Source organism: Chaetodon trifascialis, chromosome 2 (genome assembly GCF_039877785.1).
Source record: "Chaetodon trifascialis isolate fChaTrf1 chromosome 2, fChaTrf1.hap1, whole genome shotgun sequence".
NCBI lineage: Eukaryota > Metazoa > Chordata > Actinopteri > Chaetodontiformes > Chaetodontidae > Chaetodon > Chaetodon trifascialis.
The window spans coordinates 4,644,471-4,670,106 of record NC_092057.1 but is presented as its reverse complement, the minus strand read 5'-3'; the positions used below and the strand labels follow the sequence as shown (position 1 = coordinate 4,670,106).

At 42.6% G+C, this 25,636-nt stretch overlaps 2 protein-coding genes across 3 annotated transcripts in view; one reads left to right on the top strand and one right to left on the bottom strand.

Annotated features, from left to right (window-relative positions):
- anxa5b (annexin A5b) overlaps window positions 1–25,636 on the top strand; it is a 397,957-nt gene that overhangs the window by 233,031 nt on the left and 139,290 nt on the right. The gene's annotated exons all lie outside the window — the stretch shown is intronic.
- The window catches only part of fbxw7 (F-box and WD repeat domain containing 7), a 117,012-nt gene that overhangs the window by 60,729 nt on the left and 30,647 nt on the right, over window positions 1–25,636 (bottom strand). The window contains exons 1-3 of one of the 2 annotated variants that reach the window (XM_070974640.1): window positions 22,706–23,025; window positions 14,502–14,750; window positions 13,710–14,252 (exon numbers count right to left, since the gene is read on the bottom strand). In XM_070974640.1, coding sequence (XP_070830741.1) covers window positions 13,710–14,252; window positions 14,502–14,750; window positions 22,706–22,855 — 942 coding nt within the window. In that variant the 5' untranslated portion in view covers window positions 22,856–23,025. Of the gene's footprint in view, window positions 1–13,709; window positions 14,253–14,501; window positions 14,751–22,705; window positions 23,026–25,636 lie in introns of those variants that run through there. The other variant, XM_070974630.1, reaches the window with a different exon arrangement.

The window sequence follows — 25,636 nt, the reverse complement described above, 5'->3', positions numbered from 1 at the left end:
AAATGTACAAATATTAGATATATTCAATCTATATGGTATATACCTAAATTAATCAAATATATATCTAGAATTAATTTCAGTATTGTAAGATATGATTTACAGTGAAAAAACATATGTTTTATTGCTAAAAATGTGAAGGCTGAACTATTTTGTGAATGTGTTGTTTCAGCCTTTGATCTCTTGATGACTGACATCAGACTGCCAGCGTCATCTCGAGGTTTTCTGTCTTTCAGAAATAGCCCTGGGTTCATTTGGGGAGCATCTTGCTAGATTTCCAAGTCACACTGCAGATAATGCTAAATTAATTCAGCAGGGCTGTCAAAGGAGACTTTTAACGCACGTAGTGTTACCGTTAAAGCTCTTATCAGGCAACCTAATTTGCCGTCAAAGAGGAAGAAATTACTAATGCCACAGTTAAAGCGCTGATGTTTTGGAACGGTTTCAACCTGCAACTCGCTCTGACACATGAGAAGAATTGCAAATTCTGATGCAAACATATCTTCCTAATACAGCAAAACAGCCAAGCAGACATTAATGTAGGCATAATTTAGGTTTAATCATCACCTGTCATAACGATCAGAACTCCTAACACTGATGAATACTGTAAACTGTGTGCTATTTATTTCACTTGTACATTTCAAGAGAAACAGACAAGGCTGTTTAAAAACCCTACAGCCTCATCTATAAGAGGCCAAATTACTCATCAATCTGAAAAATCAAGATATTACCTGCATATTTAACATATAAATGCACTACTTTTTGTGAAAATTAATTTCATCGCAAATTAATGCATATATATCTCTATCTAAAAACACAACCTAAAAATAGGCTCATTGACGATGGCCTTTTTAAGGTTACATGTCGGCGTCCGTCATCTGCCATGGGTGGAGCCGTGGCATGCGAACTTTGTTCTATGAGCATATGGAAACGGCGAAAGGCAAAAGGACAATCAGTCAGTCCTTTATAATAAAGAGTATCTTAAGTTATTCTTACCTATTCTTACCAATACCACTCAAGCTAAGCTGTAAAATGTAAAATCTTTTACATATTCAAGTTCAAACACGTCACTAAAAGGAAGATATTCTGCTCATTTGCAATCGTGAAACATGTGAAAAACATCACAACCTTTTGTCGGGATTTAACTTTACGTTTTTTTGGCAGTTTTACGTTTTTTTAAATTCTGCAGAAATGAAAAAGGTTAATTGGGTGGTGAATGTCTAAAGGTGCTGAAGCAATAAAAACAGAAGTGAAAGTAGCCAAGTAGGCTCGATTTTGATTTGCAATTTTGATAAACAAACAGTTACACAACATAACAACGACCTGAGTGAAGGTGGGTGAGAGTGTCCGACGACCTTTGACATTTTTAGGTTCCATGGCTCAACCGAACCCAAAACATATGACGGGCCTTACACATACAATACTCACCCGTCTGCGACAGAAAGGCAAACCCTGGGCAATGATGTTGATGCTAAATATCTTGAGTACTTTCTGAGGGGGTAACGGTTCCTTGGCAACGTCCTTGGGGTCTGCCAGGTCGAGTGGCTGACTCTCCAGTGGGACGCGCAAAGTCTTCTCTTTCCCACAGGAAACATTTGGCATCTTTCTCCGAGCACCAGATGACGAGAAACGGGGAATGGGGCAATGCCGCAGCATTGCAAAAAAGGCCGTCTACTGGATCATATCCCAGAAGGAGACTCGAACGCTGGCCGACTCTTGTCGCAAGCAGATAACGTTTCTTAAACAAATGTATCCTCCTTGCACAGACGTATCGATACTGCGCCCACTGAGCCTCTGCACCTACCTACTAAGAACTCATCTCGCTGCTGACTGGCACCCTTTAAAATATCTCTGGGGTGTGAGGTCACTATTGCGCCCAAGCCAGGCGGAGCAGCTGCTGTCAGGGCCTGAAAAGAGGATGGACCAACTCAGCCTCTCCCCCCTCAGACAGGCTCTGTGGAATCTGCTCTCATGACCCCTCGGCGGTGGAATGCGTACCAGCAGTCGTCCGACGCAGCACACGTGTCCGGGGAGCTTCCTCATTGTGGTCATTCTCTGACCCCTCTCTGGTCCTCCCAACTTAGTGGCCTACATCATCAGAGTCCAGTTAACTTTCCCAAAGTGTCAGACTACCACATCCTCACCTGAATCAAGTGTTGAAGCTAGGATCTGTTACCTTCTCCAAGTCTGTCACGAAACAAGGTTTTCAGGAGTGTCAATAACTCTGTTTATGTCAGCAAAGAGGCTGAGGATATTTCAGGAGACGACCACACAGCAGTTCAATGTTAGTGCATGTGACACATGCACTTAAACCAGGATTCACTTGACCAAGTGTCAAGAGGGATGAACTTTCAAGTCAACGAAAGCAGCGGCCAGGAAGTCGATCTTTTTCAGTTGAACCTTTCTGCACAACAAGGCATGTCAGAGGTGTGAAGGTATGAAGGCGCGTAGGCGCAACAAGTAATGCAACAGCAGGGACTTGAGGAAAGCTCAATGTGGCGCTTATGCTGATTCCCAGAGAAAATTAAAATGCAGCAGAAAACAAGCTGACAACCACTGCAGAATATGTAGAAATGTACTGATTGAGTTAGGGTAAGAGACGACCTTCCCTGTGTGCATTTAAATGTCTGAGCACATGGTAACAGAAACACCAGGGCTTAACCCCCCTTCTATTCTCACATCCACCATTGTTTGAGGAGGATTACAGTTCCAGAGCATCTATCAGAGCAGACTGAGGGCCCTGACACACCAGGCTGACAGTCGGCTGTTGGACGCCATTGAGTGTTTGTGGCTGACCAACGCCCATAGTTTTTACAGTATGTTCAGCACAATTGGAGCAAGTTGGCGCCTTATCGGCAGCTGCTCAGCCAGTTGAGCATGTTGAACTAACAGCAGAGGCTGTCAGTGTGAGGGAGAGCTCTCTGACTGAACATCCAGCATACCAAATCTTTTATTCACTTGGTGCTGCTTTCCTTTATTTTGCCTTTCTGCTTCTTCACAAGCAAAAGCCACATTATGGCAACACCAGTGCCATGCAAGGTAAAACCTAAGACATCCAGCTGCAACTTTAAAATCACGCATATTCACAGTTTGCATTCTGAGAATTTAAGATTCACAGTGGTAATTCAATTGCGTTTGACTGATGTTTATTTGCATTTCTAAAAACGTAAGGTCACATTACGTTTCCATTCAACAAATCTGACACAAATGTAGCCCAAAAAAGGATATGATGTCACAGCGATGCTACAGTTTGTTGTCTGGTAGTGTGATCATGTACTAAACACGCCAAGAAAACGCTGTGGATGTGTTGAACAAAGCTGAACAATCCTCTCAGTCCACCGGAACTGGCTGGAGATGACGGCGAAATAGGAAATATATGCTTGAATTTGTCCACAAATGTACTGTGACCATACCCGAACAGAATACACTGTATATAACCGTCAGCTGTGTTTTTACCATCAGCTGCAATATCTGCAGCATGTTCAGGTGTGCAACTTCATGTTCAAACACCATCAGGGTGTTTGATTTGTTTGATTAGTTGGCGCTATTTCTTCGGGTTTAGCTCAGTGTGTCCACATTTAATGCACTGACACAATGTATAGAAAGTTTTCTCCTTCAGATGACAAAGACTGAAAACAAGCGGCCTTATTGGATATCGTACAGTGATTCTTTTAGAAATGCAATTACATGAATGATTGGCTAATATAAATTGTTTCATCTTCTCTTTCCCTTTCATGATTCACATACAGCATGATACAAGCAAAAAGGGCACTGTAAACGGCTGTTTGTTTCTGACATGCCCCACGCCGTCTCGAGGTTACTTGAGCTTTTGTACTAATCTTAGGTCATTAAGTTATGTGACAGACACACTGCTCCACTCTGCTAAAACATGATCAGCCCAAAGTAGCTCATTAAACACCGAGCCATGCAAGCATATTTACCCTTGATTCCTCTGTAACGCCAGTTCCCAGTGCTTGGAAGAAGATTTTCTTTAAACATTGTAGTATTATTATTATTATCATTATGCCAAATTATTTCAGGAAGTAACATGTAAAGGAACTTCAAAAAATGCATGACTGGATTTGTTTGCTTTCCCATGACCAAGAAACCCAAACTTAACAGAGATTCCTCTGGAGGATAAAGAGGATAAAGTTCTGGGAGTTCTTGAAAAGGTTCCCACACTAAGGTGTTCTAGTTTTGTGAAGCAGAAAAGCAGCTTGTGTTATGTACTCCTGTGACAAGGCTGACACTGTATTGTGAGTATCTCACGAGATTTAAAGTATGAAGCTATAAAGGTAGACAGAACATAGAGCCCCATTGAGCTTTATAGTAATCAAAGACTACCCAAACATAGATGATCAACGCCAGGAATAAAACCAACGACTTACAATGACAATAAAGGAGCACAAGCTTTGCATGGTCACACCATCACTATTGTACAAGCTCATAGCTCGCCCAAAAAGTAAACCAACAAAGCTGCATGAGTAAATGTGCTGTCTGTTTGTCTACTTTCTCTTAATAATGTGCCCCAGTACAACTGCCTGGTCATTGAGTTTGCAAGACCTGATAAGTCATTCCAAGACTGATGGAGTGCCAGAGGTCAAGAATGTTTGGCTTCTAGAAACTCTGTACACTTACAAATCAATCCCAGCTTCTCAGAGCAACTGAGATGACAGGGTATGGCTACAGATGTAGGCCCTGGGAAAGGGAGACACTGCAGGCCTTGCCTGTGTAGTATAAAGTTATTAACACTGAAAGCAATGATGCCATCATGGTAACAAGTGCTGCAGACCAAACCCGCAGAGAGCAGGTTCTGTTCGGGCTTTGAATCAAACCATATGAAGGAACAACTGGCTCTCCAAACCACTGAAAAATGGACAAAACACAGCATTTACTTTGTGTCTGCATGTTGGTGCAATCATTTTGCTTCTCATGATAGTTTATGATATTGGAAGTGAATGTTTATGGTTATAATTATGCTATAAAACAGGCAAAACAGCAACTTCCTAGTTTTTACTGGTATCTGTGTGACATTTTACAGCAGCGTATTAACCGCACTGAAATTCTTCCACACTAATCCTGCCGGTTCAGTGCTGCCAATATCACTCAAACCCCATCGCCGCAGCTCTGGAGCGCGTGAGGTGACTTTGTGAATAGGAAATCTTTTTGTACACTCAATAGGATGAAATATCAGACATAAAATACTTTCCTACTGCAGCCTGGCAGGCAGTTCTCAGCCTTTTAATTGAAGTCATTTAGGTACGACTGAGGCACATGTTCTGCAATTGAATTGGATGATGCAGTGTACCTGTCAACACGCGGCAGTTCATGGTTTACTACATTTAAAAATCCATATGGTAAATATGTGTACAGTGAAGGTTTCTAGTGTGAAAATTGTGGTTTTGAGATGAGAAAATAATTACATCATTCCCATCCTATTCACCGCCACGCTGTCTCTTCATCAGCAAGCAGACAGCCTCTGCCAAACACCGGAGGCATTACAAGAAAAAACAAACACATGAACACTCACTGGCTTTCACGCACTGCTGCACAGTGTCCATGTGAAACAGGCTACAGTTCATTACTAGGTGTGGTGCAGTCTGAGCACAGCTGCAACGAGCCTCTACAACCTGTGGCTCCAGGATTATTGTGTGTACAAGACTTTCAGGGCACTGCCTCCCTCTGGTGTCAAAGAATGGGACAACAATGCTGCACGGACAGTCCCCCAATACAAAAATATCCTATCCAACGGGCAAATCCTTTCGGTTTGTTTCTTTGTCGTTACCTTCTAAAGCAGAAATGCCTGCTGACAAAAAAAAAACGCGCTGAGCTTGCAAAAGCGGTGGGCCCACACACATGTAACAACAGCACAGCGCTGCCTTTTACATGCAGTTCCTCGCTAATTTAGAGCCCTGGTTCATTTTTTAAGTATTTTCAGAATAAAGCAGAGCCAGGGCAATTACACTCACTGGCCAGTTTATTAGGTACACCTGTTCGAGTGTGATTTTCACACGCAAACATATCAAAGGTTGACAGAGAATTGTCTTAAAAAGAAAGTAACCAGAGAGCAGCAGTTCTCAGGGTGAAAATGCCTTGCCTTCAGTTCTCTCTTACTCGTGGGGAGTCCCAGGTATTTTACCTCTGTAGGGTTGCCCTCACGGTCATTGATACCACTTGGGTCATTAGCGCTCCTGTCTGTGTAACGGCAGTCGCTGGAGTCGTTACTTGAGGCCAAGTCTAAACATAATATAAGGCCAACTGTGAATAGATGTTAAATCTCCTGGGAGGGATGCTGAGGAATGATTTATCTACTACTCCTCTTTCAAACCATTTGTCCTCTCTATATAAAATATGCACATTGTAGTCCTCTATCCACTACTGTCCCGAGTCTCGACCTGAGGAATTGGCCCTCCTGTGCTGAGGCATGTCTTTGTTTAATGCCTCCTCCCTGCGCTGTGCGGCGTACACTAGTTTCTGCCTGACTGTGTTGCTGTGTTTGAAAGAAAAAAAACAACAAATGCCAAATCATCATCAATGAAGTCACTCAGTGTTTGTTGATATATGATGTTGTCTTGTCACCTTCAAATATGAATCATTGCTGTCTTTACATCAAGTACTGCAACAGATATATCTAGGGAGGGTACATTGCATGGGTTTGTCTTGGATTTAATGTCTTAATAATGTCAAATCAAAGCTTGGTAACCAAGACAGTTGAGCAGTTGGGATAAATAACATCACCTTGGTACTGAGTTCAAAAGAAGCCTCAACAAAGTTGTAGAAAAGCCCGCAGGCAAAGAGACTGCTGAGCAATGGTCAATTCAACAGGCCTGTGGAAGTGTAACAGTGTATAATGAGGGCTTCTGTGAAAGCAGACTGTCATCAATGCATATTGGTAGTGACTGAAAGTAGTTGCTTTTATGTGGGAGGATGAGAACACTGGTCCTTTGTGGCTCATCTTTGCCTGTGTGACAAGGCCAGTGTGTGGGAGACCAATAAGCAGGCTGCCTTCTCTTTGGAAAAACATTTAATTAATGGCAATGAAGGGAAGAAAAGTGGAGCACTGAAAGTACCTCACACTGTCCAAGTTTGCAAGAGTAAAACCAATTTGGCTGCTCATTCCTATCTCAAACAATAATACATATAAAACTGTTGACATATCAAACATCGTGCACTACAGCCCACATTACTGTACAGGGTATCAGTCTGCAGAGGTGTCATATTCCTACAGTTCAGAGACCTGCTGTTTGTTGCTCAATGCCAAGCTTTCTGTTCCTACAGCTGCAGCAACAGAGACACCAGAACGAAAAATCTCAGTTCAACCTTGTGAGCTGCTGCCCTCGTCAATTAATCACCACTATTCACAAAGTAAAAGCCGGTTTCATGAGCGAAAGATTTGACCAGCCTTGAAAATCGGATAAGACGTGACAAAAAGAGAAGAAGGGACAAGGACATCCAAGCAACTATGACAAACAGACTGGAGTTTAATTGACGCTTTCAGTGGTGCTAAGACGTGTTTTCTTCTACCCAGATGACCGAGGTGTGAGGCTGAAAGGGTACGGCAAATTGTTTTTACTCAAGACAAAATGTACGTAACATATCAGACACCCCCTCACAAAATTAACATTTTTCTATCCTATTTTTATCCAGATAATTCAATGATTTACTCATCCAGCGTCGATGTCAGTGCACTCAGCCCAGCGTTGTGCCCTATCGTTTTGCCTTATCATAGCTCTGCAGGCCCAGTTGCCACCAAAGGTCTCCGATGAGTCATTATAAGACATCTAATCCTGTCAGATCGCATAAGGCCTTAGTCATTAGTCATGAGTAATATGTTAAAGTTCTAAGATAGACAGGCAGTGGTGCTCTGCAGGGAGCCTAACATGGGTATAATATGTCCCTCTCTATTCTTATCGCATATTTTTAAAAACTGAAAGCTTAATATAATTCCATTCGATTTGGAGATTTGGTTACAGTTTGGGAACAAACCACAATATAAACAATCAGAATAAAATAAGTCATCCTGAAAATTTTAGATTTAAAAGCTGTTCAAGGAGTAAAACACATCCGACGCTTAAACAAAAAAAAAAAAAAAAACTGCACCTGAAAAATATCATCTGCCACCTTTCATGCAGAGTTATGGAAATAGAGAACATTGAATAGAGTCAAATGCCTGGTCTATACGTCTGCTTATTTCAAACTTTACAAACTGCACAGTGTTCTTCCACTGAACAGCAAATCACAGTATGCAGAGTTACGAATACTTCAAATCTAACATTGTCGTTATTTTTAAAATCCCTGAAGACGAAGTGGAACTAATTTCCATCAGGAATGGGATTATTAACATTTTACTCCACTATGTCACTCCACATGTTCTCATGACCTTTAACACTTACCTAAACAACCTTTAACATTTTTTCCACCTGCTAATGTCAAACAACCTGCCCTCCCGCGTACTAATGTACATGGCACAGTCTGCACATATCAACAGCTGCTTCAGCCTAAGGGTTACGAGCCTCATGTTAAGCCAACACCATATATCCTGTCATTCAACACGTTTTCAAAATGTCATGTGACGCATGCCCTTTTTAGTACCGCTGAACAGAACCGTCATCTGCTCATAATGTAAAATCTGAAGGAAGTTTTGACTGAACTCAGGAATATCTCTGCACATTGAGCCCTGCGGGGATGCTAACGCACGGCTGAAATATTGATTCATGAAGCCATTTAAGAATTTAAAAGGTTAAAGGATGAGAATGACCCCGAGCATCAGTCCACTGGCAAGGGGTCAAAAGACAGGAGTGTCAAGTAAGAAGAGGAGATGAGGCGTCTAATTCTGGTGACCTGGGCCTGCAGCACCTGGAGCCTGGGAACACAATCTGTCCTCACCAGGGACACGCTACAGCATGTGCAGAAAGCTCAACACCACCATACTGTAAGCTTACAGTGCTGCTTCCACTTCGAACCTTTACACATGCAGCTCTTTGTGTTCATACACTTCTGCCACGCACACAGTGCAGGAACATATCACCTAACCGCACATGGACTGACACATTCTTGGTCCAAACATGGGGACCGATCCTCCACTACAACCCGGTTGCCCCCTGTCTGACACATGCACGCTGCAGCTGTCAAAATGCTCTGGTTTGCAGGACTGCATACACATGATCTATGGGAACATGCACGGGACTTTTAAATATGTAACTTGTATGAAGGTAATCTATTTTCTACTACTACTATTAAGCACTGTGTGACCTTGGTTTTGAAAAGCAGAAATAAAAATGAAGTTTTAGTTATTCAACAAACTGATAAGGTTTTATGAACCCGTACAAAACAGAAGACAGTTGCATGTTTGCACTTCAAGGCTGATCCTGATGGTTTCAGATTCAGGTGAAGTAAAGGGACTAAGATTCATCTGCAAGAGCAACTAAGTGAATGAACACAAGAGGGACCCAAGATCCACTAACAAATCTAAGTAACAAGTCAAATGTACAAACGAATTCAATTCTTGCTTTTTTTTCATTTGATATTCGTTTCAATGGCAGCTATTCAGTTTTAATGAGACCAGATCTTCATTAGTCACTGTGGACGCAGTGGGTAAAGTCGCTGTTCTTCAAAGTGTCTATGATCATCTGACCGGGGCCATTAAACTGTCTGTACAGCTGCGATGAGTGCTTGATGAATCGATTGACAGAAAAATGATCCTCTCTCAAGCACGAGTGCAGAGCAGTAACAAGTTCTAGTTTACTGTTTTGGATTTTCTGCTTCTCTCTGTTGTATCCTTTTGTAAAGTAAATGCTTTTTTTGGTTTTGGACTTGGGTTGTGATGGCCATTTCTCTGTTTCCGATCAACTGAGAAAATAATTCTCAGATTAATCGATGGTGAAAATAATTATTACAGGCAGCTATATATATTATGTATGTATTATGTATATTTGCAGCTGAAGACCTGAAGCTTTGGAATAAATGACACTGCTGCATCAGCATGGCTGAAATGCTTTTCAAATCTAGGCTAATCTGACAACTTTTAAACACATTAAACTGTTTTGTTCGTTTGATTCTGTCTTGGACTTTATTGTTTCACCTATTTCTGATTAACTTTGACCTTTTTGGTTATTATGAGCTTCATTTTATTACTTTGTTTTGCCTAATCACTTTCACTAATCATTTCCTCTTTTACAAAGCACTTTCTAAGCCTAAACTTTGGATATTCCAGGATATTACACCTTAAACACAATGAGTGTAAATACGTCAGATGAATCTGACTTTGGCGACTGTCCTCAGTTTTGTGTCTCTTACTTGAGCGGTCAATAAATGTCAATCAACTCTTTCTACACCACTCCTAATTCCAAGCATACAAGATCCACAGCTGAACAAAATGTGTACATTCAACATCAAAGCCAGCTGGCACGCTAAAGCGGCTAAGACCCTGACAATCCTATCTGACAGCTGTGTCAGATGGTGAGAGGAACACAGGAGCAAATTCACGCTAACTAAAGCTATATTTAGGTGCATGTAAGCAGGCGCAAGATCTCCATCAAAGGCTCAGAAACACATAACATCACTCCTCACTGAGGCCACAGGTATGACATAAAACAGGAAACAATTGTGCCAGTTAAAAAGGGACAAATTAAAGGTGCGCTGCTTCCTGTTGTCTGAGGAGTGTGGAGACAGCAGCATACTGGTCATGAGACTATGCTGCTGATGACAAATCTGTCACGGCTTTAATCATCACTGTCTGTTAAGACGGGTGTGTGTCTGTGTTGTTTCCGCTGCATTCAGGAGAATGCACGACACAACAGTATGACGCACTGTTTAGGACAGTATTGTTAAATTACACGTAACACAAATTAAAAACATGCTAGAAAAATACTGGATTAAGGGGGCTGATGCTGCTACAGATTTTGACTTAAATACACAAATTCATACTATAGTTAAGAATATAGTTAGCAGTTTAACTGAAAATGAATTGTCCTGGTGGGAGGCTTTTTATTCTTAACACAGTCGCACCACCACCTGCTGAAGTGATCTTATTACTCCAACAACTTGTGCTACAACAGGCTATTATAAACTATGGAATCTTTCAGCCTAAGTATACACAGATATGACATGTCCTTATTAAGACAACATTGAGGCATGTCAGCCATTTGATTTGTTGGTTTTCTATTCAAAATCAATGTCAGTGCATTACAAACACACTGCAAATAATGAATATCATTCCCAGCTTCGAGAAAATGTCTCAGCCATCTCCCTTTCCTCCATTCAAATACAGGTGTTGTGAAGGCCATGGAAACACACTCATCAAACAGTCGTGGCATCAGTCATCACTGAAACGAGACACCGGCGTCGACATCCAAACAATGCTGCTGTGCCACACCAGAGCCTTTTGAACAGAGCGCATTAATTTTGTTACTGAGGAAAGATCTGTCACACGTCTTCTGAACATCACACGCTGCTCCACCCCCGGCCATGGTCATCACTCAGCATCTCAGCCATCCATCAGTGAGGCGAGAACGTGCTTGAAATTTTAACATTTCCTGAAACAGGCTTCCGTGCACCCTACACATGATTGAAGTATTTACAAGGAGGCTGTTTAGATGTAACTCCACACGGTGCTGTGACTCTTCTATTACAAACTTCAGCTACAAAATGGAACAGAGCCGGTGACTAAACTGGTGAACGAGATATTTTACGTGATTATAATCATCATCAATCTGTTTTTCCAATAATTTTGCTGTTGTGACCACACATTGGGGCCACTTTATTGACATCTGTAATAAATGTTGCAATTCAGCATTTATCTCCTCTATGTGCTGGCTTGCATCGAGTTTTCAGAAGCAATTACTGTGTACAGACACAGCAATAAACATAAAAGCCAAGAACAAGGACGACAATGCTGAACAAAGAAAGGGGAAGAATGAATCTGCCTAAATACCTCCTGGTATTGATGACACATTAAACCATCTTTCTCCTCAAAATGCTGTGATACATTTCAGCTTTTATCTCCCATCAGGAAAGCAAACGTGTAGTGCCTCAGTGAGCTGTCGGTCCACAGAGAGCTGCCTTTACAGATTCAATGCGACCTCAGATAGATTATTACAGGCCCAGTTTGTGTCTCTCGTGGATTAGCGTCATATCACTGTGAGTCACAGTGGAGAGCATCCGTACCTCCACAAGATAAATACTCAGCTGTGTTTGACAAACCCAGAGGGTCATCTCGCAACACTTGCCATTGATCCAGAGTCCTCAGAGTCTCTTCTAACCATCTAAATAAAAACTGCATTATACAGAACTTTACAGCAGGACTGATGGTGGTCTGATGGTGTTGGTGGAGAGTACTGTGTAACATGTCAGTCCATAGTGTTCCATAGGTGGTGAGCTGGGTTGAAATCTGATGACTGTGAAGATTATAGTATATGATTCACATTATTTATGTACTTATTACCCCTCAGAGCCTGTGGATGGGGGCACTGACACCCTGGAAAAGACCACTCCCAACAAGATTACAAGTTTGATAGAAAGATTAAGGCGATCACTCAGAATAACTTTGTAATGACTTGCAAGTGCCGTTTTCCTCTGTTGATTCTTGCTCATATTCACTCACAAATTCTGTTTTTTGATCCTAATTTAATATTTAATGTAGGTTCAATATCCTAATCCTTCCACTGGGGAGATGTTCGGAGGTGTACTGCATGACTGTGCAGTGCAGTAACACATTTAAGCCAAAAGAGGGAGCTGCTGTTTTAACTATGCCAGAGCAGAACACTGTGTTTTCACAGCTCTGATGAGATAACAACCAAACACTGCCTGTGAGCAACTTCCCCTGCAACTGATGTGCCTGTCTGCCTGTCTGCCTGTCTGCCTGTCTGTCTGTCTGTCTGTCTGCCTGTCTGCCTGTCTGCCTGTCTGCCTGTCTGCCTGTCTGCCTGTCTGCCTGTCTGTATCCAGCCATGCAAATGGTTTGTTTTATTTGCCTGTGTTTTGAGGTATTGTCTCCCATCACAACCCTGCTTCTAAAATAGCTGGGACGCTGTGCAAAACAACCAAACTGAATGTGATGATTTGCTAATCCCTTTTGATGTACGCTCGACTGAAAACAAAACAAAGACAATATATTTAAAGTTTGACCTCATCAGCTTCACTGATTTTTGTAAATATCTGCTTATTCTGAATCTGTTGCAGCGACATGTTTCACAGACTGGGAAAGATGTGGAACGCTCCAAATACACCTGTTTGGAACGTTCCACAGGTAAACAGGCTCATTGGTAACAGGTGAGAGGATCATGATCGGGTATGAAAGGGGCATCCTGGAACGGCTCAGTCGCTCACAAGTGAGGATGGAGAGAGGTTCACCACTTTGAGAACACATGATTGGATGAAGGAAGACTTCATAAAACTGTTGTCAGCAAACATAATTTGCTTGCAAATGACTGCAGTCTGTTTTTAGTTACGTTTTAAACAGCGTCCCAACTTTTTTGGAATCGCGGCTGTATGGTGGAGGTGAATGGGTTTTTGTTTGTGGAGCCCACAGTACAGAAAAACGACATTTCGACATTTGAAAACATCACCGGCTTTTGTCTTTCAGAAACAGTGTCCCTGCTATCTCTGGAGGCTCCGCAGAGCTCACTGTAAACTGTTTACACAGGGACTATTTCTTCAGGAAAAAGTACAGTGGTTCCAATGAAAACGCTTCAACAAACAACAGCTGTGCTTACCTTCTTGTTGGAAGAGCTTTGGTGTGTACAACCAGAGTCCAGGTTGTTATTGGGGGCAGACACATTGTTCCTGAGAGAGGGAGACCGCAGCCCTTCCTCCCCTTCTCCTTCCTCCTCCTCTTCCTCCTCCCTCCCACTCTCCACCGAATGTTCAAAGTCATCGCTGTCTTGGTCCATCTCCTCCTCGTCCTCATCCTCCTCCTCTTCCTCCTCGCCCTCTTCCCTCTCCTCTTCCTCCCTTCCCTGCTCCTCCCCTCCCTCTGTCCTCTCCTCAGCCTCCTCCTCCTCTTGGTGACTGCTGCTGTTGTTGTTCTCCTCCTCTTCCTCCTCCTCCTCGTCCTCCTCGCCCAGCGGCTGGCCTCGCAGCCGCCTCTGCTCGGCCCCCCACATCCATCGAGCTCCTTTCTCTCCTCCGTTCACCTCGTTTGGAGGGCCCTCTTCGTCTTCTTCCCCTTCCTCATCTCCCCGAGGGCCGTTGCTGGCTCCTGATTCGCTTGGCGCCCACGGTGGTTCTCTCTCGCCATCAACCTGCGACGCCTCAGGCTGTGAAGGTCCACACAAAGAAACATAATACCTCAGAGGAGAGGTCTGATGGAAAATTCAATCTGTTGCACACTGTACTTGCCAAAAACTTCCTCCTTAGATACCACAGTGCAAATCTAAAGCAAATTTCCACAATTATATGGATTTGATGTACACGTCTTCACACCTCGGCTTACATTTATCCAATTTAGATCTACAGGTTTATTTCAAATCCCCCCATATAATTTACTGAACGTCAGCTGGCCTTACCCTTTGCTGCAGCTGCTCTTCCTCCTCTACCACCCGGTTCATGTGCTCATCCTCATCACCCTCCTCTGCTGCCTGCTGAGGTGCCCGGGCCGTGGAGGAGGCGTTACCTCGCACTGCCGGACCCCCCGGCCCTCGACTCCGCCTGCTGCTGCTGCCCCCCGACAGCAGATCCTGGTTCATTTCCAAAAGCCAGCTTGCTACCTCCTGGACCTTCGCTAGGCTGTCTGAGGAGGAGAAGGGCTTGGCATTCTGCAAAGAGACACACAAAAAGAAGGAAAAAAGACACAGATGATCAACATGTTAACTGTTTTCTTCTTCTCAGCTTGTGTTTCTAAGGAAGAAATCAAAGAACTGATAAAGAGCAAGAACAAGACTTATTGGACATCAATCCATGCACACAAACACATGCTCATTGCTTATTTGCTCCAAAAGAAAGCATGAATGTCTGCCTGCATATTCTATTCTTGCCTCTGAATTAAAATAATTAAACATTTGCTCTTGGAGTCATATTATTGCTGCTCAGCAGCAGACAAGGAAAAAAGGTGGGAGTGATTGTGTTTGGCTTGAGATCACACAGCGTTGGATGGGCAGAAAAGCCTTGAGAGCTACTAGTGTTCCAGCTTCCAACAAAGCCAATAAACAAAGTCCAATCTGTCAAATACAAAAGCAAAACATAGCTTAAATGTACCACAAGCTAGTCCAACAACTGTCCTTAAGACTGCAGTCTACAAGCTTTATAAAAATGTCAGACATGTTGTGTATCTTCCAAATCCCCTGTGTTGCTGCTATGCATTCGCTGTTTATGGCAAAGCTGCTGAATAAACACAGAAGGCACATAGCCTGCCTCTGAAATGTCTTTATGTAGAATTGAGGGATAGACACCAGAGCTTTATCTACAGTGAGACAGCTTCTCCCTCTGACGTGGTGTCGCAGGCGCAGCAATGCAACTCCAGCAGCAGTGTCAATCTGTCACCATCAAAGCATCAAGTGTGGGGCTGAAATTTCTTTCGGTCCATATGTCCTGGTACGTGCAGGCACCTGACCGCACATATTAAAACACTGACATGAAACCGACCAGCCAGGCTAGTAGAGATGATTTGACACCGCTGTTACAGTCACTGCAACAACTGGGGCTGCACAGATTCTGCTTTCTCCAGATACCAATTTGGAAACTGAAACTCGGGGTACTGTGTGGTTAACAACTCGTGTTCACATGACTTCCTAACAGTGAGTGGAGATGTTCATGCACCACACTTCTCCTCAGGCATGTACACATCTTCTAAAGCTGTTTATGCAGGCCACGAAGTTGTGTTGTTAAAACTGCATAATGAAAAAGACTAAGAAACAATATTTACTGTGGTTATTTTCACAGGCTGACAGACTAACTGAAACATTTCTAGTTTAGCTGTTCTGGTGACAACACTGTCAACTGGGCCATTATTGCCATTGTTAAAAGTTAATGTCATTACAACCAACCAAAGGGCTCCCACATGAATGACCCTGGAAAAGTCACCACTTCATGCCTCAAGTCAGTGGCATAGCCAGGATTTTTCAACAGGGTGGACTTTGCGAAGTAGCGTGGGCCACTAACCCTTTTTTTTTTTTAAATTCCGATATGCCTACAGCAATTGTCCCAAAATTAAATAACACGTGATTTCATCACAGATCAGACAATTAATGGCAAACAATAATGGGCTACACTGATAGATTATACTTTATTCATCCCCGCGGGGAATTTAAGGCACGACATGCATGCATGTGATTTTAACATCGAACATAAAGACTTGTCAAATAGCTAGTCAAGACCATGGAACCATAGAAAGTAGCCTGGGCTAAATATGAGCAAAAACACGTACGCCAGACTGACGTTGTCAGCGATTGCGAGCGTTTTGTAAACATGTAACAAAAAAAAAGAAAAAAACGGTCAGACTGAACCCAGAACATGGATTCTGAAGGTACTACTCAAAATAACAAAACACAACCAGGAAGGTTATTGAGTTCAACAAACATTTCAGAGATGTTCAAAAACTCATTCTCTAACACAACCTTCCTTTCAAGTTAATGCCGGGCACTTCTGATAGAGTGGGCCAGCTGTCAATCATAGTGGTGCTGGCCCACATTGGCCCTTATGTGGCTACACCACTGCCTCAAGTCCAAGTGTTTCTCAGGTTTACTAGAAATACCAAAAGCACAAGCAAGTCCAGCTGCCTTTGGAAGCACTTACAAGTTTCTCAGGTTGTTTTCCAAATGATGCTCTAATGCAAACTTTTTCTGTATTTCTAAGTAGCTAATTAAAAAATCAATAGGTTGTTCTACAGAACAGAAGGTGTAAAAGACTGTAAGTAAAAGCACTAAAGCAAATGTGTGATATGGGGCTATATATAAACCTAACTGACTTAACTCTTTCAGGCATCAGGCAAAGCTGCCGAACAGGAAGCGAAATCTCAAAGGTCACTGTCAATGTCAGTCCTGATCCATCTGGATTTAAAACGGTAACACGGCCAAACCTTGACAGTAAACTTAAGGGCTGCATAGATGGTGCAATCACAGCCTGGACACTTGTAAACTGTTGGCATTTTGACGTACTTTCTGCTGATTGTCAAGTATAATCGTACTAAAACCCATTTCTTTCAAAGGAAGTCCTGGTGGTCCTCGTTGAAAAAGATTTTACTATGACTGAAACTACTCACATTTTTCAGGGATGCATTTGTTTTGCAAGTCATGCTTTTATTTTACCACAGGCAATATCTTTGAAACCAAGTGCCAAGAACTTACTACCAGCTGTGTTTTTACCAAACAAAAACTGGCTTTCAGAAGACAACATTTTGTTTGCATCCCATTATCAGAAGTCCTCTGAGTCTTTTCTGCTGATCACAGTCGAGAAAGCGTCGTTGTAGCCACTATGATTCAGTGTTGTAGAGCGAAAACAAAAACAAAGCCAAGAAAAACAAAGGGTGGAAACTCTTCACAAGCATCGTCTTTAGAATCATCTAAATATCTAAATTCTGAAACCAGGACACAAGCTCAAACACAAACGATTTAAAGGAACTTAATACACAATCTTTATTCTACTGGCTCAGCATGTAAATAACAAGAAAAGGTTTATGTAAATATGAAGGTAAGAGGGATGTGTGAGTCATGGTTTTGTGGTAGTGGGCTCAGTAGGTACCACGTGAAGCTTGAAGACAAGTTGTAAAATAAGTACACGAGTGGAGCCTCTTTGTGCAAAGACATCACCTGCGCTCATATTAGTGGATGCAAGTGAAGTTTTGTACAATCAATAAATAAATATTCTTCAAGTCATATAAAGTGCATCAAATACTGTGAATTACAAGGCCATTAAAACTTTACCGTTGAACACACACTTGTCTCCTGTCACATTACTCACTGTGATTTAAACCCATAGGATGGTGGTAAATTTATTAGAGTACTTCACCTTAAATATAAAAGAGGTTTTCCCATCATTTGTGAACACAGAGGAGTGAAATTCAGCATGGATTTGGGGATTTTTCAGGTTTGAAGATTTTATTCTCTGGATTTATAAACCGGTTTGGTGGTTCACTATCAGGCACATAAGGTCAGAGATTCACTACTGGTCAAACACATCACTGCGGAGAAGTTTTTGTTGGAGTATTTGTCTGCTGGACTGAACATAATCTCAGCTAATGTAGCTTTAAAAGGTGCCAATGGGCCTTTTAAATGCCCGCATGAGAGCCTCAAGATAATCTTAACTGTGACAAATTAAGGATCAGCCGTGCTGCCTGCAGTTCCAAATCTCCTCAATGCACTACATACGAGATGAGAAAATATTTCTGGGAGGCTCACATGCTTTATCTGTCTCAGTGAAAACCAATTGCTTTGACCTTGAGGAGAAGTCACTGGTCCCATTGTAAGGCTTCTCCCTGTCTTTGCTGCATGGTCGCGGTGCAGTGGTGGGAAGCATTAGACCTATCTCAGATTGCACAGCGCCCCTCGGGACTGCCAGTTCATTGCTCTGAGCTCAGAAGAGGAAGGCTATGAATAGCTAAAGTTGCCCCTGCCTTTTACCGGAACAACCCAAGGTTCCGTAATTAGTTTCCTAAATACGGCATGAAAATTGTTTGTTGTTATTAATGTTCAAACAATTGTTTGAAAGCGGCGCAAACAGGATGAGACAGATTGCGCACAATAAAAACGTGTCGCTGGTGTAAGAGGACAAACGTAATTCAGCTTTGAGTCACTCATTGGCCGACAGATTTAGTGTTCTTGTTCAATTCCCACTGCATTTTAAAAGGTTTCTTTCTAAACATGTTGCTATCATTCAGCCCTCAACTGGGCAGTTCCTCAAAGGCCGCTTTATGGCAAGCAGAAAACCATTTCAGAGCAGCACCTTGTACAGTTATGAAAACTGCTCTTCCATTGAAGCTTATTAAGTGGTTGAATTAGTGTTTTGAGGCAGCTAAAGAGACAAAATTGCTGCAGCACTTAGTGAACAAAGACTTGGCACATTTGGTTTTGCATGCACAAGTTTCATTCATCAGCCTCTATTCTTAGTCTTGCAGGAGTGCTGAAGTGGACAAAAATAGTTTGGGGAAGCTGGAAAAGGCAGGTGTGAATCTGTGTCTCCTGAAACAAACGGGAGACACAGGTGTCCACGAGTCAGAGAGCCTCTGAGAGCAAACAGAAAATCTGATCAGAGATGTTTTTAAAAGGATGGGATTGTGTTCTCAGACACCTGCCTGGCTTAGAGTAAAACACACAAATTAGCACGTTGCTTTAATTATTTAACTTCTCCTGTGTGAGAGTATAATTAGCAGCATGGTACTGTAGTGGTTTTCTCATGAAACCACTGTCCCTGAGTGCTCCACAAGGACTGCTTTCTGTATGCTGTTTGAGCGACTACATGTGTCAGACACCACAGAGGATTACCGGTGCTGGTGAATGTGGATTGTGATCATATTTGTCCAACTGGCTGTGTTTTGTCACTACCAAATTTCCCAATGATTTGGGGCTGAACAGTTAATCAAAATCACAATATGGCCAAGTGCAATGTCCACATTACAGGAGCTGCAATTTTTGCTAAAGGTGTCACAACATAGGATTATAAATGAAGTATTATGGTGCTACAGAGATGCCAAACTCACTATTCCCACTAACATCGTGACTCACATTTCATCGCAATATCTATCAAAACAATGGTGTTATGATTTTTTTTTGCATATTGTTCAGTCCTACCACTATCTGCACGATTTTAAGATGTATGGCATTTATCCTGCCAAGGCCAAATCTTGTGATATTTCTTAGCTCATGCTACACCCTTCCACCAAATTTCCTGAAAATCAAACAGGTGGCCAAAAACACAAACTCCAAATGGACGCTAAAGTTGTTCTGTGTCTTGCGCAAAAACAACAAAAAAAAATCAATTAATGCATCTTAAACAATAACAAAGTTTCACTTATTTCAAAGTTTTTGTGCAACTGAAAGAAATGGAAGCTCATCGTGTTCGTCTGTGCTGTGTTAAAAAGTTTGTGGCATGCCAACTTGGACACAATCTCTTTAATTGTGTTACTAGAAATGCTTAGTGGCCAAAAGATTTTCCCTTTTCTTAGAATAATAAGATGTATATAGACCAGCCTTGATCTGGTGTGCCCAGCACTCTGGCAGTGCAACATACATCTAGACTGTCCCTGGTGTAGCTGCTGATGGGGAGGGGCTGGGATTTCTTCAGCGGGTGATGCCAAGTCGGCACTTCACGAATAAAGCCACAGCTGGTGCACAGCAGACATTACTTTAGCCTTGTGCAGAGACTCGACATGGGGCACTCCAGGAAGAGTGTCCCTCTCTTCGAGTTGACTGAGTTCTCTACGTGCTTTGATGGGTCAGCAAGAGAAATGCATTAATTTAATACAGGCAGCATGAGAGCAGCAGCTAACCTGCCCACCACATCACACAGCTGACATCCAAACTATGACTCTGTTGGCATGTCATCAGATTTACATACATAGAAGTAAATTAAAACAAGTGTAAACAGGTGGGTCTTTTTTGGTAAAAGTGCCCACAAGTTCACAAGGAGAAACTTCAAAAGTTTAGGAGCCAAATCTACAAAATCATTGATTATTGGTCAGACCCACAGAGGAGAGGTATTCATCTCTGCCACAGCACAGCCTTTACAGCTGGCAGAGCTCGCTTTATCATGTCCCATTGATCATGTGATTCCCCGTCTGAAATTGGCTGTCAGAACAAAATTGTTTTAAAGTTGTGTGAGAAGGCAAAGTTTTGAAGGTAAAGAGAAACGAGGCAAAACTTTCGTCCAACATACGGAACGTTTTTGTCAAGTTTATGAAGATACTTCCAGACAAGTAGCTTTGAAAGTGGTGCTAAAAGTTCACTTCAAAAGTGCAAGAAACTTCAAGTGACATATGTCACCACCACCGTTTCCAGTAAAGCTTTGTGTCATTACAGGATGGTTTCATGGGGTGTGAAGATTCCCTTCTTTTTCTACTGACACGCTTATTCGCGAATAAATGATGTCCAAGTTGGTAGATGAATGTCTAAAAAGTGAGTTATCTTTGAAAATAACCATTTCAAATCATTCAAGTTCATAATTCTTGTGCTAATGAGGACACATTCTGCGCTTGATGATGGACTGCAAAGACCGGGGTCCTTGGGATTCTTCAGCATGATAATGATTTCCAGCTTTGAAAGAGACAAAAACCTGAGAAGCTCAACAGTTTCAAGGCTACTGGATACAGCTAGCATATAAACCTTGTTGAGAATAAGGAAAGAAAATTATAGGACTGAGCTGAACACCCCCAAATGGCAGTAATAAATCACAGCAATGTGACCTTAATAGAACAGTAGGAGAGAGTGAGGAAAATATTGGCTGTACACAAAGCACATAGTAACAGATATAGATTGAGCAGCGGATGTATCGTGGCTCCGCTTAGAGTTTCCAATGTTGACAGTGGGACATTGATGAAGACTGAATGAAGCAATACTAGTGTTTTAAAGCTGACGTTGTCTCATACCTGCCTCCTGATTAACATGTGTGAGACGAAAAGTAAAAAGAGTCATTGAGGATTTTGACTTTATAAACTCTTTGAGGCCAGAAGTGCGATACTGGAAACCATTTTACAGGATTCCTGCAAAGTCTAGAAATCCTATAAATACCCCGCGTTTGTTGAAACCTTGTGTCTCCGGTTCAACGCAGAAGCCATCAATCGATAGCTGCATTTAGAGCTGGTGCCCCGTGATGTCTCAGAGGAAGAACGTGAAACCTCAATCCCTAAGCTGCCAGACAGAGGGACAACACTGTTCCACATTCATTTCACAGCTAAGCGCTTCATTCTGTCACAATGCTCTCTCCGGAAAACAATGAATTCTGTTCAACATAAAAGCGACATTAAGGTTTTGTCTATAAGCTCCACGCCTCCTCTAAAACTGTCACTCATTATCTATTTTTCATTTGAATTGTTGCCATGCAACAGCCCAATAATACCACAACATTTGCCTTCGCGGATTTCTATCATTACTCATGAGAGCATAAATCTTCTTAGAAACTAAGGGAATCAATCTCCTTCACTGTGAGAATGGCCTACTGCCAGAAGGACTGTGGAAGGGACTTAAAACCCCAGTCAGTGCGGCCAACTATTAAGACAGTCATGTGCATATCGAACAATGAAACAGAGGGAACCCTAGAAGCTACAGCCATGAGACAGAAGCTTGCATTAGAGCAAAGTCGCACTCTCATTCACACACACAGGCACGTGCACACAGGCACTCAGACGCACACACAGTCTTGTTTGGCTTTTATTTGTTCCATTAGGAAAGGCTTTTTCTCCTACTGATGAGGGGCAGCAATCACTGTAAACCACAGGCAGTCTGAAGGCATCCATTTAAATGACTCTGCAAGCTGAAAGCAAGTCCACTGTTGTCAAGGCAGCAAGACAGCCATTAAATCACCTGGTTCCATTAAAGAATCAATTACTGCGCTGCTCTCCCTGGTAGCGCAGTTCATATACCTGAGAAATCGTTTCGGACAAGCACAAGCAGATAAACAAAGGACGCTATACTTCACACGCGGTGCTTTCTGCAATATGCTGCCAGGCCCCATATGTTTGCTGCATCGCACACGGGTGATAACCCGTAAGAAGCACACAGCTGGATGATCCAGGGGAACGTGGACGCAGATGTAGCCGTGTCAGTGGGCGCTGATGCATTGTTACCTTTGGTTGAGGTGGGCAGCCAGTGGCCAGTCGCTGCAGCTGTTCTGAAGTGTGGCTGGAGAAGAGATCTGAGCAGCAAGCTGTGCGGCCCAGTCTCTTCATCAGAGAGGAGATGATGCTGCAGCCACAGCCACACATCGACTTGCTCATTAGTAGCCCGGCTGTTAGGGGTTTGGAAAGCGTGTGGAAAAAAGAGACAAGCTCCTGCTGCAGCCACTTCCTGGTCCTTGCTGAATTTCCCTGAGTTGTCCTCACAGCTGATGCCTTTTCTGTAATGTATTCCACATGGTGCTGATCCACAGGTACTCCGTCACTGAGATCAGGTTGGTTTTATCTACTGTCAACATAACACAGATGCGGACGCTCACCTTAATCCACAGTGAGGACACTTGAGTTGGGAAGTACAGTTTGTCGGTCCATTTCCCTCGTGATTGCTTCCCACTTACTCCACTCCCTATGCTGTACTCCTATCTCTGAACAGCACACGCCTCCTGCTGCAGCTCCCCCTGTTTGCAAAATTCACTCCCATCCACAAAACACCTTCCTCTGGTATTACAAATAACACTCAGGATGCAACGTCTGCCACTAGTCCCCTCCGTCTCTACAATTTCCATCCGTTTCTTTCCACTCCCTCCACTGCCTTCGGCTGCTGTGCAATGAGGATGCTATCCCCGTCAACGCTGCTGCCACCACTGTACACCACCCCCCACATACACACACCACCACCAGCTCCAGCGGTAAACCACTCAGACTGAGCTCCTCCAACTTGCAGATAAAAGTGCTTCCCTCATATGACACTGAAGCTCCTGGTCGTTCCATTAATTGAGGAAGCAGTGGATAGAATATTATGAGAGATCCAAGCCACTCTGCATGCACCAGAAGGACTGATAAGCAGGATACAGTTTGGATGCAGTGGGGGAGGGGTCCGGTAAGCATTTAGGAGACAATAACGGAACAGACAAGGTTATTATGGTAATAATCTGTCACTGAGATCAAGATGACGCTGATGACTGCTGTAATAGTGTGGAGCATAAAAGACAGACAGCGTCTCTAAGTGATCAAGAAAACCTGCAAAGTGGAAAGTAAACACTCTGAAATCTGCAGTTATTAATGTCTATCATAGTGATTTACAGTTATTAAGCCTTACGGCAACTAGATAGAATGTATTATGTGATATACATTCAGCCTGTATGTCTGTGATTAGTCCCAGTTCAACAATGCATACATCTGCAATAAAAGTGTATCATCTCTAATTCCCTCGTGTGTCAACATCTGTCCCCAGCTTCAGTGAGACTGCATATTCGCCGTTCATCTCATCACAGATGTTTGACCTGATGAGTCGAGTGATGCACAGGGACAACGTGAACACTGCTCAGCGCGGAGCTTAATAGTTACCGGAGTCGTAAGGAGGGAGGGGGAGACGGTGAGTGGGAGTGGCGATAATAATGGCAAAGCAAAGATGGCTTGACAAAAAACTGAGAATGGGCCTCTGTTAAAGGAGCGGCAGCAGCTTGTTATTAATAGCCCACACATAATAACGTTAAGTGACTATTCAAAATCAGTCTGTCATCACCGCCAACGCAGACAATGAAAAATGGTAAACGCTGTGCAGACGCTGTAAACACTAACCAACAAGAATGACAGTTTCCAGAGAGACTGTTTCCAAGAAGCTAATGCCCCTTTAAGAAAACATCAAATAACAATGTATTGATTAGGAGGCGCAAGAATTAATAGCGACATCAAAATATATTCTGATAATTCCAGTGCTGACCGTGTACACAGTGATTTTTTAAAATATGCAGATTTGATTTAAAAAGTAAAACAATTAACTGATTAACTGATTAGTCCATCAAGTGAAGTTACTGGCAGATATTCTGATATTCAATTATTCATTTGAGTAATTAGTAGTAATGCTTTTTCTTACATCAGGGGTTTTCAAAAGAGTCCCCCGAAGACAGAATTTCTCTTAGCCTATATTTTTGTACATGTTAGCAAACTGGCAGCGATAAAAGAATGCCAAATTCGCTATCAGCACTTCCTGTTTGCAGCGCGCTCTTGGACGTACGAACAATGAGCACTGGATGACTTCGGTGCTGAGGAAAACTTAAAAGTGACCATTACTCTAAAGATACGTTAATGTGTGCCATTATGCACGGAAATTCAACTTATGTGTTTTCATAGCGCCGGTCGACTCGCACCAAACAACCAATGAACCGACTGTAGCTGCAGCTGGTCAGCAACCTTTTCACTGACCTTGTGTGAGTGTCTGCATTTACTTGATAGCTTAAATCTGACAGATCTCCTCCAGCTATCTGTTATTTTCCACCAGCGCTGGCCTTTTTCTCTGCTCTGGTTTCTGTAGTTACGAAGTGGAATCATAAAACATAACGACATAATAACGTTTTTATGTCAAACATAATCAGAAATGCAACATTTTCACTCAAATCAAAGCGACTCGTCCAGGCAGGCCTGGTCTCAGGTTGCCCTATTAAGAGCAAATCTGGGCCTAGTAACACCCACTGCTGTCTTTATATTGAGTTTAGACACAAATATGCTGCCTCTGAAATTGGTTTCATGTTTGAATACGCCTTTAAGAGGTCAATTAAAATGTGTATCCACAGAGAGGACAAAAGCATCTCTGCACCTGGGTTGTTCATCCATTCGGTATTCTACATGCCGGCTGGGTTAAATGACGCAAAGAGATCCACTCTAAAATCGACTGCCATTAGTCTTTTTTCCAGGCGGCTATTGCAAAAATGACAAAAGCTGTTATTGCTCCATCCGTTTATTTGGGTGAAGTGCATCATGCTTTGGTGCGCAGCTGTGACCAACTGCCAATTGCACCCAACATAAAAGGTGGTGGAAAGGGTAATAATGAAGCACTTAAAGCTGTTCTCAGTGCTCGCTCACTGGCACATCTTTGTGCTGCTG